At 34.0% G+C, this 15,370-nt stretch overlaps 3 protein-coding genes across 5 annotated transcripts; 2 read left to right on the top strand and 1 right to left on the bottom strand.

Moving 5' to 3' along the window:
• Positions 1-3,142: 3,142 nt before the first annotated feature.
• On the top strand, positions 3,143-8,248 carry LOC107626471 (uncharacterized). 2 transcript variants are annotated; one of them, XM_021116749.2, is made up of 15 exons: positions 3,143-3,273; positions 3,936-4,076; positions 4,205-4,523; positions 4,655-4,747; positions 4,844-4,934; positions 5,081-5,147; positions 5,270-5,351; positions 5,514-5,685; positions 5,781-5,879; positions 6,133-6,201; positions 6,529-6,667; positions 7,016-7,214; positions 7,365-7,471; positions 7,558-7,594; positions 7,820-8,248. In XM_021116749.2, the coding sequence occupies exons 2-15, from the start codon at positions 3,942-3,944 to the stop codon at positions 7,975-7,977; spliced, it is 1,767 nt and encodes a 588-aa protein (XP_020972408.1). In that variant the 5' UTR covers positions 3,143-3,273; positions 3,936-3,941; the 3' UTR covers positions 7,978-8,248. The 2 variants fall into 2 exon arrangements, with proteins under 2 accessions (XP_020972408.1, XP_088360479.1); XM_088504353.1 differs by having other exon boundaries at positions 3,233-3,273; positions 4,213-4,523.
• Positions 8,249-8,832: 584 nt separating this feature from the next.
• LOC107626467 (pentatricopeptide repeat-containing protein At2g22410, mitochondrial) lies at positions 8,833-13,183 on the top strand. Of its 2 annotated transcripts, XM_016329355.3 has the most exons (6): positions 8,833-9,011; positions 9,715-9,854; positions 10,214-10,301; positions 10,506-10,572; positions 10,672-10,732; positions 11,141-13,183. In XM_016329355.3, exon 6 carries the CDS (start codon positions 11,180-11,182, stop codon positions 13,115-13,117), a length of 1,938 nt encoding a protein of 645 aa, XP_016184841.1. In that variant the 5' UTR covers positions 8,833-9,011; positions 9,715-9,854; positions 10,214-10,301; positions 10,506-10,572; positions 10,672-10,732; positions 11,141-11,179; the 3' UTR covers positions 13,118-13,183. The 2 variants fall into 2 exon arrangements, with proteins under 2 accessions (XP_016184841.1, XP_088360480.1); XM_088504354.1 differs by lacking the exons at positions 8,833-9,011; positions 9,715-9,854; positions 10,214-10,301; positions 10,506-10,572; positions 10,672-10,732 and having other exon boundaries at positions 11,039-13,183.
• A 121-nt stretch (positions 13,184-13,304) lies between these two features.
• Positions 13,305-15,344, bottom strand: LOC107626469 (translation initiation factor). The gene is made up of 6 exons (XM_088504355.1): positions 14,835-15,344; positions 14,624-14,721; positions 14,357-14,428; positions 14,108-14,232; positions 13,898-13,970; positions 13,305-13,742 (listed from the first exon to the last, which is right to left on the bottom strand). The coding sequence occupies exons 1-6, from the start codon at positions 15,121-15,123 to the stop codon at positions 13,638-13,640; spliced, it is 762 nt and encodes a 253-aa protein (XP_088360481.1). The 5' UTR covers positions 15,124-15,344; the 3' UTR covers positions 13,305-13,637.
• Between the last annotated feature and the right edge of the window lie 26 nt (positions 15,345-15,370).

The following is a 15,370-nucleotide window of genomic DNA, read 5'->3' on the forward strand; positions in this document are numbered from 1 at the left end:
AAGATAGGGCGGGGTCGGTAGCGCAAAAACTCGCCCCTACCCGCTTCGTTGGCACCCCTACTAATAATAACCTCAACCCAACTAAGTTTAATTTTGTGAAAGATTATTTTTTTGTATACATATAGAAAGGTTAATTAGAACTTGCAACTTTACTTGGAAAGTTGAGATTGTGGACCACCGACGAATAATGTCCTACAAATCTAACATAAATATTGAGGTTTTAATTTTAAGTCTTAGATGCCACAAGTACATGAACTTAAGGCATGGTTCCCCAAACAACAAACCATGAAATCAAAAGACATAGATCTAGAAGAAGCCATATTAGCAAGCTTATATATATATATATATATATATATATATTTTTAGAAGCACCGTTACACGTACATTTTTCAAAGAAATAATAACACCCCCCAAAAAAGCAAGCATATAGTCACCAACATATATATTACTAAGTACTAACACAACCTCAAATTATGCAATATTAAAACATTGAATGTGACAAGAGAGAAAAACTATATGATTATATAGTAGTTATTAACAGGGACTTTCAAGAGCTTCTTTTGTTGACCCTTTTTTTTTAAGTGTGTAAACTAAATTCACATACATACACACGAGTGGAGGAAAATAATGCATACTATTTTGTCGGTCACACACTCATGTAAGAGAGTGAGAAAAAATGAAGAATGAGTTGTTGATAGCTTGATTGAAATGGAAGTAGGGACATCTTACCTTAGCCGACAAATCACAAAGATTTTGCATCATATATAGGTCCCTTTGAATTGGTTGCGTCTCAGAACTTGTGCAGAAAAATAATGGTTACATTAATTTTTTATGTCTATTTTTTTATATAGTATAGAAGATAAATATTTTGTTTTTTTACATTTTAATTATTTTTAATAGAAATATATGAACATAACAATGATACAAATAATATATTTTAATTTGTTTATAAAAATATAAAATAGAGTTTAATTTTAAATATATGTACTCAATCACATCTATTTTTTTAGATGACTGTTCATATGGTTAATGTAAAAAATATGCATAATTGAATGTATGTATAAAAGTGATGATCTATGCTAATAATACATTAAAATAAAATTTTATAAAATATATAAAAGTTTTTTATACCATATATATACATGCGCATGCCAGATTTGTTGCTATCCAATAATAATGCATGTTGTGTTTTAAATCTTGTATTTTTTTTAGTAAAAAAAAGGTTTTAAAAAAAATGGGGTCTGTGATTTAGAATGTTGAATAGTGTGACATCTTTCTAATTAAAAAAAAATTATACTAGGTAACTAATGATTTTCTTGAACAATATAAATAACGGGATCTAAAATTGGCTCAATTTAAGTAAAACACACTATACTCTAAAATATTCATCTAAATCTAAATATTAGAATAACTATCCATGCACCTAGTGAATTGAACAATCGATATATCCATTGTTCATATTGTTTAATATTTTTATTGTCTACCTATATTTTTCCTATAAAAAAAAAGTTTAGAATTCAAAATCACAACTTATTTTGTGAATATATAATAAAAATTTTAGCTAATTTTCATTTTCATTGGGTTGATCTTAGTCTTCATTGTTTATATAACATGAATAATATATATGTATAGTTTCTATTTCTTCATTCTCATACAGTTTGGTACTTTTTAAGAATTTAGATTATGTTCACAACTTAATTATCATGCTGCATTTCCTATTTCCACGTTTCTTTGTTGCAATAATTAAGTCTTGCCGTGAAAGGGAATTTTTTTTTAATTTTTCCTTGACGAAGAGGTTCTAGTATTGGGGTAAAAAAGAATTTTATGGATTAATTTTCTATCAGATTTTACTAGGTAGACAATAATTTTTGTGAATAATATGAACAATAAACTCTAAAATTAGTCTAATAAAGTAAAAATACACTACACTCCAAATTATCCACCTAAATCTTAATATTAGGATAACCATCTGCACATCTAGTAAATTGAACATTTGATATATCAATTGTTCACATTGTTTAGTATTTTCATTGTCTACCTATACTTTTCCTTTTTCTATATTTTTGGATAAAATCTTAAAATCAACAATGTTGTTATCAATGGTGGTGGGGTGATTAATGATTATCTCGAATATCATTTTCAAGAAAGTGGAAGTATCATAGATTAATGAATTCAACATTTAATGAACTTTTTCAAGGAATATGGGATTTATTTTTCGAGTAGATATGTGTCTTTAGTCTGTTAAAAAATGGCAAAGTGTAAGGAGATTATTTAGTTAATTTTAAAGAAAAAATGTGTCAAAAACAATATCTAGCTAGCTACCATTCATGATTTGCTTTTTAACAGTTTGGTGTACTGATAATTTTCTTTCAAGTATATTTTGTTTTTTGGTGACTTTTCTTTAAAGTATTTTGATTCTGATCTATAGCATGTGCGTTTTTGTTTTATTTAATAGTAAACTAATAATAACTAATTTAGTCAAAACTACAATCATCCATCAACAAATTTGATAATGATGATTTTCATTTTTTTTTCATATATACTTGGACTCTAACTTTAATGTATAACATATATATAAATATTTATATCACAAATTATAAATGCATAACAATTTTTTTATTAGTTATATTATCATTTTTTATACCAATTATTAAAGTTTTAAAATTTAATAAGCCTTACACTTTTAAAAAATAAAAATCAGTTATAGCATTGTTAAAACATAATATTATTATAATAAAGATAATTTTTTTAGTGATAAATTTTTATTCTATTAAATTTTATATTATCTTGAGAAATATATCCTATAATAATAATAAAAATAAAAATTAGGTTATACAATATAAGATGATATTTTTTTGTCATAATAAAATGATAATTTTTTTTGGTTGCCCACGGTATCCCCCAGTCTGAAAGGTCAAGATCTAATCCGTCGCGGATCGGAGCTCTATTTAAGGGTCTGTCGCTGACCAATCGATTGCTACATGCACAAGGTGGGATTCGAATCCCCAACACTTGCATAAGCGGACGAGTGAGCTGGTTTAATAAAATGATAATTTAATAATATTATAACCTTAGTTTGTGTGTATTAGCTTACTAAACTACGGCCCAATTAAATTGGGCCAAATAAAATTGGGCTTTCAGCCCATAACTGAAAATCTTTATCCAAATTACCATAATTGCCACTACCACAACAAAGTCGCCATTCACCCGAGCCTCCATCGCCACCTCTCTCAGCTCCGCCGTGCACCACCATAACGTAACCCCAATTCACAGGTACATCAAACTTGTTAGCTTCTTCTGTTTTCTCTTATACGCTTACATACGTATATACATACATACATATGTACGTATTCATAGAAAAGCTTTCAGATAGATATGCATCATGCACCATACGGTTGTGTGTACTGTATTGTTGCTTAATAACGGAGTCCATGCTCTGCAACTAACTAACTAACTAACTAACTGAGCTGAATCCGTTGAATTACATGCCTTTTATTTTCCCCTGCTTTTAGAATGAGATGATTAGGTACAACATTTTTTTCTCTATTTATGTTAAATGCTGCAACTTTACCTTCAAATGGATTCAAAGAAAGTAGGATAATTGCAAGTTTAAGGAATAGGATCGTCAAGAGCAAAATGTTCCATTATACACTGATTTCTGGTTTTTATAAAAAGAAAAATAAATAAATAAAATTGGAGATTGGAATTTTTGTTGATTTTTCATCTTGAAATATTTCGTTATACAAGTTTCTTAGTTTTTGGAAGCTATCTATTTCATGTCATTGTAGTAAATTTTCCGCTTGAGCTATAGTTCATTGGCCTTATTAGTTGTTACCGTCTTTGCGATATTGTTCAACAATAGTGTTATAAAAAATCAGGCATTAGATGTATTTAGAAACTTAATAGCTCGTGTATTTCTCATGCTACGAGTATAGAAGTTAATGGGAGTGATCAAGGATGGCACAATCTCTGGGGTTCTTCCCGACACTCGAGGATTTTTGGTGCACTATCCTGGTTATCCATCATCAGTTTCTCGAGCTTTAGATACTCTTGGTGGAATTCAAGGCATCCTTAAGGTACCAAGATAAGTTCATTATGTTCATGCCGATTATGTTGCTCTTCGTATTCAAAGGACTAATTTGTCAATGAGTTTTGGTTTATGTGAACTTTTACTTCTGTTATGGCCTGAAGTGAATTTTTTTAGGCTCGCAGTTCAGAATCAAACAAACTGGAGCTCCATTTTCGCCCTGAAGACCCATATTCGCATCCTACATTTGGGGAACTTCAGCCCTCCAACAATTTTCTTCTCAAAATATCTAAGAGAAAACCACATGATACTCATGATGCCAAAGATGATAACAGCATGTCCAGATATAGAACGGAAAATGGGATTCAAGAAAACCAACCAGAAAGCGACCAAATGGCTACCAATAATAAAGCTGAGGACTGTATATCTGCAAATGAAGAGGGCAATCTTTGTGCTGATATTGTTTCTCATTTTCCTAAAGCATATTGTTTTAATGGTTAGAAATTTATAGTTGCTTTTGTTTGGATGTTTTACTTTCCATGCCAAGAACTTAGTGGATTTATTAGCCTTAAACAACCTGTGAAGCAAATTACTTGGCTTCTATTGTTGCATTTCAAAATTATGAAGGAATGGCAGACTATCAACATGTAGTTCCTGTTCATGCGGATGTTGCCAGGAGGAAAAAGAGAAACTGGGCAGAAGTAGAAGAGCCAGCTTTTGGTGAATATCTAGTTTTAATATTCTGTCACTTCAACCTAATGTTTTTAAATGTCTCTTTTACCATGTCAAATGGTTTGTGTCTCTATTCTATAATAGATAAGGGAGGTCTCATGGATGTGGATCATGAGGATGTTATGATCATAGCTCCTCCTCTTTTTTCTCCAAAAGATATGCCAAAAGATCTAGTGTAAGTTTCTCTGATATTCTAGTTTTAAATCATAACTTGTGCCTAAGAGAATGAAAAACTCAGGGATCAGCATTGATGATTCACTAGTTATCTTTGCACAGTTGGACTAGTATTTTCATTTTGCTTTAACTCTATTTTGCTTTCAGCTTGAAACCACCTGCCATATTGAGTTCAAAACTAGGACAAGAGGAAGTTGTGCCAAATCACGTTGAGGTAAATTTAATCTGAGTTGATTTTGTAGTAAGGATCTAGGCATAGATTTCAATCCTTTTGGTATACTAGAATATAAGAGCGACTGTTGATATGTATTTCTACAATGCTACATGATAATACAGATCCATAGCAGCAAAAGTTACTCAATGCCATGTGTGCAGACGGACATGGAGCAAGTTCTTGCACTTGATTTCGACATTAAAGATATCCTTTTCTGTTGGTTTTGGAGGAAATTTTGGTTAAACTGTTAATACTTCTGAGTTCTGACTCTTAATGATTTATAAACAAGAGAACAAGAAAATATTCTAGAGACATATTGCAATAAAAATTTACTTTAGTGTTTCTGGTTTTACTTAGCTTGCTTACAGATTCCTAAGATAGTTAATTGGGAGGAATATGTACCACAAGGTTCGGATCAGCGGGAATCACAAATGGCTGTATCTAGATTGTTTGATGAACGGCCTATATGGTCGAAAAATGCCCTTAGTGAACGCTTGCTTGATATTGGCTTAAGATTTACACATAGCATGCTTAGAAGGTGACTTGCCCAAAATCTAGTCATTGGCTTTTTAATTTGCAGCAATTGAAATGCTAGATACTTGTGCAGTAACCTTTTATTCTCTGTTCTTGTAGGCTTTTGTCTAGAATTTCCTACTACTTTTCCAATGGACCATTTCTAAGGTTCTGGATCAAGAAAGGATATGATCCACGCAAAGATCCTGATTCTCGCATGTATGACTTTCTCCTTATTTGTAAATTTCTTAGTATATTTGTCTGTAGCTATTATTTAGGAGTTCTTTTCAGCATTAGAATCTTATCTGGGACGGGATTGTTTTTTATATAAATATTAATAGTTTATACTTTTCTCCAGGGTTTTGAGAATGCAAAATCTTCATCATGTCAATTAGTCCTCATAGGTTTTTGTTATGTATATATATATATGATCTGATCTTTGTTGACTATGTTTGTGTTTTTGAATCGGCAGTTATCAAAGGATTGAATATCGAATTCCAATCCCATTACGAAGTCACTTTCTTGCTCAACCAGCCAATAGGTATGTTCCTTCATTTTATCTCTTGCTTTACAAAGCAACGTTGTTAATGGAAACTTGGAAGCACTCCATTCATGTGTATGAATGTGAACGAGGAAACTGAAAATAACAATGTAGATAAACATATGCAACAGAATGCAGGTACGAATGAAGAAGATATCGTACAAAATTCTTTACAATTTCAATTAAATTTATATGCATCCTAAAACTGGATTTTTTCATGTACCTTAATATAATAACATATTTGATTTTGGTGGTTGTCACTATTTATGATTAGTATATTGTTCTTTGTGCTGTTTTCTCATTTCTTAAGGCATTTGTTTTATTTAGGCTAAAACCTAGATGGGAAGATATATGCACCTTTCGAGCATTCCCTTACAAGCTGCAGACATCTTTACAGTTATTCGAGCTTGCTGATGATTATATTCAATCAGAAATAAATAAGCCTCCATCACAGGCATCATGCACTGTAAGTTTTGTGAACCTTTATTGAATATCTCAACTCATATATGTTAGTTAGCAAAGTACTCTACTCTGCTCTTGGCGTGTTCATTCCCCTAGCATGAGGTAGAGTTCTATGTTTACTATGGATGATATGGACTTTGTCCTTTTTTTCTTCCTCCTTCCTCTTTGCTTGAATGAGCAAATAGGTAGCTGTTTTATTCCATAAAATTTTCTTCTATTCTGAAATTTTGTGCATATTGAATTGCTGTAATTTATGCCACACAAATCAAGTATACAAAATTACCTTAATTTTATCTTCCATGCATGAAGATTTGTTGAAAGATATTCCATTAACCATCTTAGTATTTTGTAGTTTGCAACGGGGTGGTTGTCACAGCACATGCTAAATTGTATTAGACAACGTCTTACGGTGCGGTTCCTACCAGTATTCCCTAAGCCTGGCACCGAGAATTTACTCAGAGCTGCCACTCTAAGGTTTGAAAAATTGAAGAGGGAATGCAGTAGGAATGCCTTGAAGCTAAAAGGAGAGGAAGCGCACAAAGCTAATTTAGGTTATTCACCTCTTTTTCGTTATTCTTTTTGCTGATATTGATTTAGTACAGTAATGGAGTTGACAAATTATTGCCACTATACAGAAAAACAAATTTAGTATGTTTTCAATTGACCGATTCTTAATTTTCTTTTTAATCTGGATCATGTAGAAACGGAAGAAAATGATGAACCTGAGAATGTTGAAGAGGATGAAGAGGAGGCAGCTGGGGGTAATAATAGCGAAGAGGAATTGGATGCTGATGAAGAACTTGATATGGTAACTCTTGTCTCTGTTTTCTTTCCCCTGCCGTGAAAGATTATATTTGCAATGCTATATTTATTTACCTCTCTTATTTGGTGTAGGATGGAGATAGTGAAATGCTTGTGCCGCCTCATTCTTGTATCCTTTTCTATTGGAACACTATATTTTACTGTTAAGTTTAAGGATTGAATCCTTATTATTGCTTTCAAGTTTCATGAAAATGTTATTCTAGACTAGAAAATGCCTCTTGTAAATAATATTTTCCTTTAGTATAGTGCAAAAATCTGATAAAACCACATAGGGATTATTCTTCAGTATCATTCAAAGATCTGGAGGGTCTTTGAATTCCTTTACAATCTTCAGATCTCAACATGGAAAATATTTCAAGGACTCATTTACAGGATCTTTTCGGTAGCTTTCCATTTAATGAGGTTGATAACAACAGGGCGCAAGAAGATGATATTGATGATGAATATCAAATATACGAGGAAGACAGTGAAGGCGATTACTCCGACGAATGAGTGCTCAAAATTCATATTTGTTAGATACACACTTAGCTAGATCTTTTCTTTGGATTGTGATTTATCTATATTGTTAACTTTGTTGCTGAAAATTTTGCTGTTTCAAGGAGCATCAAGGTTTGTTCAGTTACAATTTAAGGTCAATATTTATCCTCAAATTGTTGAATAAAAGAAACTAAATTAGATTTATATGAAAAACAATGACAAATTTGTATGAACTAGTGTAGTTATGTTTGATTTGATGGAAAGTGATTGAATATGTTTGAATTTATTATTGATGAGAAGTGATGGAATGGAGATAAATGAAAGGAAATGACATTAGCTTGGATTATTTGAAATTACATTAAATTTATTTTATTCAATTTTTTTTTTTGCTTTCATTCCAATTTTCGCTCCAAAATAAACAAGAAAATTTGGTGTTGAGTAGTTTTCAGTGATAATCCAGACAAAAACAAAGCCTTGATACTAATAAATATATCTAATGCATCATTTCGTTTGTCCCCATTTTACATATTGATTTGTTTGCATTCATTGATGTTATTGTCAGTTGGTAGTTGAAGAATTTGTTTGCATGTAACCAAGTGGCCCATATCTTACATATTTGTTTGCTATTATTTGGCAGAGCTAAAATCATCCAAACTTACCCATAAAATGGTCAAATAAGTTCCAGTGTTCTAAAATTTTTGGGTACATAGTTTTTTTTGTCTTTTGATACACTATAAAATAGGTTAATAAAAAATATCTACTAGAAGAATGAAACTATCATATCAGAATAATTAATTTTTTTCATAAACATAGTAGTTCAAATATGTAACTGTAAAATAGTTAAATCTAACAAAATTGTAGCTGTAAGCTGAGGGTGTCACAGTTTTTGAGAAGGTGGTGGAAACAAGTGTTCGTTAATGTTGTTATCCTATTAATATTTCGCTCAAGTTCTGGAATCTTCCGAAGGATCCTTCCTTTTCCCTAAGAATAATAATAACTCCAAACACTGTCTTGTTCCTCTTAGATGCAGCTCTCTGCACCAACAACAGGTCTCTCTCGATCCTTTCGTTTCCGTTTTATTCTTCTTTTTCAGTCTCGTTTTGCTCTCTTCACTACTAAGGTTTTACTCTCTGACCAAAACGGCGTCGTTTTTTCGGAGCTTAACTGTACTAAAAAATATCACACTTCACTGTTCAGTTGGTTGTTAGTTAGTTAGTTAGTTTATTCCGTTATTGTTCAGTGTGTTAGCGAAGTTGTGAACTAGGAACTCCATTTGATTTTGAGGATAAGGATTGTTTTTGTTGGTTGTCCATGGTATCTCTCAGCGTGGCAGGCTAAGGACTAATCCGTCGTGGATCTGAGTTCCATTTAAGAGTCTGTCGCTGACCATGCATAAGGCGGGATTCGAAGCCCGACACTTATTTAAGCGGACGAGTGAGCTGACCACCGACCAACCCAAGTTGGTTTAGGATAAGGATTATAATGCATTTAATTGCGTTTGGTGCAATTTCATTTAAGAATTCATCCAAAAAAGAAAAGTGAATTCAGCTGGGAAGCTGAAAATTTTGAGTGTGATGCATTGTAACCGAAGGAGCTTGAAGCATAGAGTGAGAAGCATGTTGAGTTACATATTGCCCTGCATTTTCTATTGCATAAAGTCAAAGCTGTCTTGAATTTTGAGCATTGGTGGTTGGTGAAGGGTTTCTGCCTCAATGAGTGCTTTATTTATATCTATCTATCATTTGCCTGCAGATTAGTGGCTTAAAAGGCATGGTTGACTGCTTCATAGAAGATGGAGAACAATGGTAGCAATTCAAATTCCCATCAGAATCACACTGAAAACAGTTCAGCTGATGCAAGCAAAGAGAAGAAAGATGTTTTTGTAAACCATGGTATTTTTGTCCTTGCTTCCAATTCTGGTTCTAATTCAAGATCTTCCTATTTGTTTTAATCTCATACTCGAAACCTAATTCAAGATCTTCCTATTTGTTTTAGGTTTCGAGTATGAGATTAATGTATATCCTCTTTACCTTATGTTTGTTAGTTTAGTTTATATTGAATGTCATATTGAGAACTGTATCCTTGATTCAAAACAGCAAACTAAGAAATATATATTTGTTAGTAAATTATATGTAAGAAAATGGATTTTTTATAATTGATCTCTAATTAACAACTATTTTGATACTCATTTTAGTGTCCTCTATTAAATGCCATCATTGTTTACCTCAAGTATATTTATGTTTTCATGCAGCTGAGATAGCTTGGCATCAAATGAGGAAGGAATGGGTTGGTAATCAGTCTAAAAAATTGCAGAGATCACTGAAAGATTCAATTATGAGGTATATCGATACTTCCGGTTGCATTAGTTATGATATGTCCAAAAAACTTATTTAATTAAGTTTATATTTTTTTGCCCTCCTAGTAGTAGATCAAATATGAAGTCTTCTCTATTTGGGAAGAAAGGTAGTTTCATAAGATTAGATTGGTTTTACAATTTTTGTTTACATGCTTACCCTAATGTTATGGAGAAATTCTTTTTACAGCTTGACAACTAGTTATGAGGATATGCTTTTATCTACAGAAGCTTTTCCACTGCCAATTCCATTAGCTGTAAGTCCTTTCAGATCTTCTCCCTTACTCTTCAAAACATGGGTACAAGTTATATGAAGCGTATGGATTAATCATTAATGGGGTATGCTACTTATGCAGGATATGGTGGATTTTCTTGTGGACTTTTGGCACGATGGAGGTCTCTATGATTAGATCACAGGTAATTTTATTGTAAATTTCAAGTAAGAATGTTGCGCACGGTTTTGTTTGTGCAGATTGAAGCTGAGGGAAACACATTACAGATTGATGGACAAAACCATAGCATGATTGATTCTCTTGGCAGCACAGACAGGCTTCATTTAGATTAGTTGTTGCTATTAAGCATTTATCTGCCTAACCATAATTTTGAACAAGAACAGATTCTTCTTAATATTCAGTGACCAATCTCTATGTTTTAATGGGATGTGAAACCAAGAGTTAAATTCTGGCATTTTTGTTCAGTAGCTGTTTGATATAAGTTGTTTATTCAAATTCTGCGTATGAATCTCTCAAATAAATAAACATAAAAACAAAATGGCCTATGTAAACTTCATATTTTAACATATTCATATTTTCATTGTTGAGTTAGATGTTTGCGAATGCTGGTAAGAATTGAAGAGGCATTTGTATGAACATGAAGAGGCACCTATTAACAAACCAATCCCTCAAAATAAAAGCCTTGTTATCATCATGCAAAACCATGCAACAAGGACTCCAAATCCATGCCTACGTTATCCTCAATGGCTGCCACCACGACATCCTTGTCCAAACATCACTCATCTCTTTCTTTGCTTCCTTAAACTCCCCGAGCTCGTTGCACCATTGTCGCCTTGTCTTCTCCCAAGTTACCACCCCGGACACCTTTCTATGGAATGCTATGATCAAAGCTCACTCTTATAGCCACACCCCACAATACACCATCACTTTCTACAGGTCAATGCTCAATGCTCCTGCTTCCCCTGATAGTTTCACTTACCCTTTTGTGATCAAGTCGTGTGCGCATCTGTTGAGTCCCAAACTTGGTTTCCAGGTTCAATGCCATGTAATGAAAAATGGGTGTGTTTCGGATATCTTTGTTGTGAATGCTTTGCTGCATATGTATTGTGTTTTGCAAGAAACCCCTTATGCGTGCAGGGTGTTTGATGAAAGTCCTGTGAGAGATATTGTTTCATACAATACTATGATGAGTGGATTTGTGCAGGCGGGTCGCGCAGGATGTGTGTTTCGGGTTTTCAGGGAGATGGGGGTTTTCGGAATTGAGGTTGATGAGTACACAATTGTTGCTTTGCTTTCTGTTTGTAATTTGTTGGAAGATTTCAAAATAGGGAAGCAGGTGCATTGCTTGGCATGCAAGAAAATGTGTTCCAATGATGTAGTGATGAATGCACTGGTTGATATGTATGCGAGATGTGGGTGCTTGGATATGGCTGAGAGAGTTATGAAGAGTGGGGTGAGGAGCGGTAATAGAGTTGTTGCGGCTTGGACATCCGTGGTGAGTGCCTATGCACGCCGTGGCGAGGTTGAGGTTGCTAGAAGATTGTTCAACCAAATGGATGATCGAGATTTGGTTTCTTGGACAGCAATGATCAATGGCTACTCCAATGCTGGGTATTTCCAAGAGGCATTGGATCTATTTGTGCAGTTGGAGGATTTGGGATTAAAACCAGATGTGGTTGCTGTCGTTGCTGCTCTTTCTGCGTGTGCGCGACTAGGTGCACTTGACATGGGAAGAAGGATCCACTGCCGTTATGCTGCCAAGAATTGGCCCGATTCTCAAGACGGGGGATTCATTGCTGCTGTTGTTGATATGTATGCCAAGTGTGGAAGCATAGACACTGCATTCGATATATTCAACAAAACAAGTGATAGTTTGAAAACTACTTTGCTCTATAATTCCATTATCTCTGGTCTTGCTCATCATGGCCATGGTGAATATGCTTTAACTTTGTTCAAAGAAATGAAGTTATTGGGACTAAAACCAGATGAGGTCACATTTGTAGCACTTTTGTGTGCTTTTGGCCATAATGGTCTAGTTGATGATGGCTTGAACCTCTTTGAATCCATGCTGAGTGTTTATGGTATCGATCCTCAAATGGAGCATTATGGCTGTATGGTTGATCTTCTTGGAAGAGCTGGTCATTTGAACGAAGCGTATGGTTTAATTTCGAACATGCCTTTCAAGGCCAATGCTGTGATTTGGAGAGCATTCTTAAGTGCTTGCAAGTTACATGGAGATGTGGAGTTGGCAAAAATTGCAGCACAAGAGCTTCTTAAGATGGAGCATGATCATGGCGCGCGTTATGTAATGCTCTCAAACATGCTAGCCGACACAGCGCAGCATGAAGAAGCTGCAATTGTGAGAAAAGAAATTGATGAAGTTGGAATTAAGAAACCACCTGGCTGGAGCTATGTAGAAATGAATGAAGGTCTTCACAAGTTTGTGGCAGGTGACAAGTCTCATCCAGAAGCTAAAGCCACCGAGTTGATGCTTAGGGATATCAACATGGGCCTAAAATCTTTTGGGCAGGTCATAAATGTATCAAAAATGGTGTTTGATATAGATTAACTTTTTGAGGAACAGATGGATTGTTACCCTCTTCTTTGACATTATATGAAAAGGTTAATTCAGTTATTGGTTGAGCTTCATGAAACAGTCATCAGATTCTGCAAACTAACATAGCTTCAACTTCTATTGAAATAATGTCAATATTTGCACATTAAATCTATCATTTATAACAATAAACAAAAGTTGCTAAGGTTTTCAATTTCTTTTTCTTTTTTCTCTAATAACTGAATAAGAGCTCAACATTTGAAACAAGTACAACCTGGAAGAAATAGTGCAGATATTACAACACCCCTGTAGTAAGTAATGAGGGGCAAAAGTTATATGTGTGCCGTTTTATTTTCCACAAACATATAATAGAAGAGCACATAAAATCCTGATAGTCATTCTTCTCAATTGTAATTGAGAAAACCTTATCCCCCCCCCCCCCCCCCCCCCAAAAAAAATAATAATAATAATACAAAAAGAATGTACACCAAAAGGAAAACTTCAAAATAACAATACATGTTGGAAGAAGTTGTAATCAATAACTGAGGCCTAATTGAAGTCCAAGGGCAGCATGAATAAGAAAAAGAGTCATGATGCCACTTCCCAAGATACCATGAATATTCCTTAGTCCAGGATTTCCCTGCAATTACTCAGTGAATTAAATGTATAAGTGCTGAAAAGTGTAAAAACAAGGGAAGTTGTTTCTAATATCAATGAAAAATGGGAAAGCAACGCAAATCGGGGAAAAAAAAGAGGAAATCAATACAATTCAAGCTCAGAGGAAATAAGCATCACCTCAAAGAGTGAAGGCAATATGGTTTGTACTGTCAACAAAGCAAGGCCTATAGCACCTGTAACAGCATGAGGACTGCAAACAAAGGTAACAACATTAACAAGTGCAAAATCAGATTGTTGTTTTTTCCAAATGAAAAATGCATAAAGACATGGAATTTAACCAGAAATCTTCAACTTAAGGATTAAGATACAATAATGGTTGTTGACTACCTCTCAAAAATGGGTTTATCTGATGTGAGTAGAGATGTTACTCCCCCGGTAGCACCAAGAGCAAAGAAGAAAAACATACCAGCTAAAAGCTTTGGATGCAAGTCCTTGGCCTTAGCCTTTTCTTCCTGAAAACATTCAGCATAAAAACTATAAATACAAAGCTAATTGTGGTTCATATACATCATAATAGTATGGAAATTTAGATAGTGATATCCAATGAAAAATTGTAAAATTGGAAGAACATCATACCACATCATCAGAATATTTAATGCGAAAACCAAGATAGGTACCATAGCCACCCATAGCAAAGAGCACAACTGCCTGCAAGTAACCAATATAGTTAAAACTACTGAAAAATGGTGTGTTTGGATAACTTTTTTTTTCAAGAAACACATAAGAGGAGACAAACAAATGTATCCTGAAATTAAATGGTGGATATGTTAATTCATAACAAAATTTTATAATAACAAGATTTATTTTACAATGTGTATATATATAGTGGGGAAGTTAGTGTACCATGTTGCCAGGGTGACCCCAATGCACAAGCCAATCTGGAAGGTTCCATGATTTGACAAGCTGAACAAATGGCCCAAATGTAGAACTCACAGCTCCAGCTATAAACATTAACACAATTTTTAAACTTATAAAAAAGAATTGAACTTTTTCCATATCCAAATTAAAAGTTGACAATTTTGAATTAAGAATGAGAGGGGATTGAAGTAAGTACCTCCGGGTAGAAGAGCGGCTGCAAACAGTAGTGGCAATGGAGAAAAGGAATGTAAGATAGTTTCACTCTTCTCTTCCAATTCTTCTTCTTCTCCTCCATTATGGATTATGGAAAAGTCGTCTTTTGTCACAAAACACTTGTGGTGGCGAAGCAGAGGTCTTGTTGCAAAAAAGTGAGAAGAATGAGTAGTTGGAAGGTGAAGGTGTGGTAGTTGAGAATAGTGGAATAAAGGAGGTGAAATCAACATAGGACGGAGACCAACAATAGAAGAAGCAGTAACCATGGCCATGTCTTCTAGAAACAAAGGAATGAGAACAGAACAAGGAGGAGATTCTTGTACTGTGCGTTGTTGTTAAGTGAATTTGGTGACACTGGAAAAGCTCAAAGGGGAAAGATAGATAGAGAGACAAGAGTGGAAAGGTGTGAAAAGAGACACGCTTTTTTATGTAAACAACACCTTTCCACGTGGTTTCAACACGCTCCCCTCCTTTTGGGCTTTCATATCAACAAGCCTTGGTTCTATAGCAAAATAAATG

The sequence above is a fragment of the Arachis ipaensis genome, chromosome B2 (assembly GCF_059453495.1).
Source record: "Arachis ipaensis isolate K30076 ecotype BB chromosome B2, ASM5945349v1, whole genome shotgun sequence".
Taxonomy (NCBI): domain Eukaryota; kingdom Viridiplantae; phylum Streptophyta; class Magnoliopsida; order Fabales; family Fabaceae; genus Arachis; species Arachis ipaensis.

What these genes read in the sequence shown, in the direction of transcription:
- LOC107626467 (XM_016329355.3), top strand. Translation starts at nt 11,180, where the DNA reads ATGAACATGAAGAGGCACCTATTAACAAACCAATCCCTCAAAATAAAA.
- LOC107626471 (XM_021116749.2), top strand. Translation starts at nt 3,942, where the DNA reads ATGGGAGTGATCAAGGATGGCACAATCTCTGGGGTTCTTCCCGACACT. An exon ending in AGTAGAAGAGCCAGCTTTTG is followed by an intron (nt 4,748 to 4,843) that starts GTGAATATCTAG and finishes ATTCTATAATAG; the next exon opens with ATAAGGGAGGTCTCATGGAT. An exon ending in CATCACAGGCATCATGCACT is followed by an intron (nt 6,668 to 7,015) that starts GTAAGTTTTGTG and finishes AGTATTTTGTAG; the next exon opens with TTTGCAACGGGGTGGTTGTC.
- LOC107626469 (XM_088504355.1), bottom strand. Translation starts at nt 15,123, where the DNA reads ATGGCCATGGTTACTGCTTCTTCTATTGTTGGTCTCCGTCCTATGTTG. An exon ending in TTAAATATTCTGATGATGTG is followed by an intron (nt 14,233 to 14,356) that starts GTATGATGTTCT and finishes GAATGTTTTCAG; the next exon opens with GAAGAAAAGGCTAAGGCCAA. An exon ending in GATAAACCCATTTTTGAGAG is followed by an intron (nt 13,971 to 14,107) that starts GTAGTCAACAAC and finishes CTTTGTTTGCAG; the next exon opens with TCCTCATGCTGTTACAGGTG.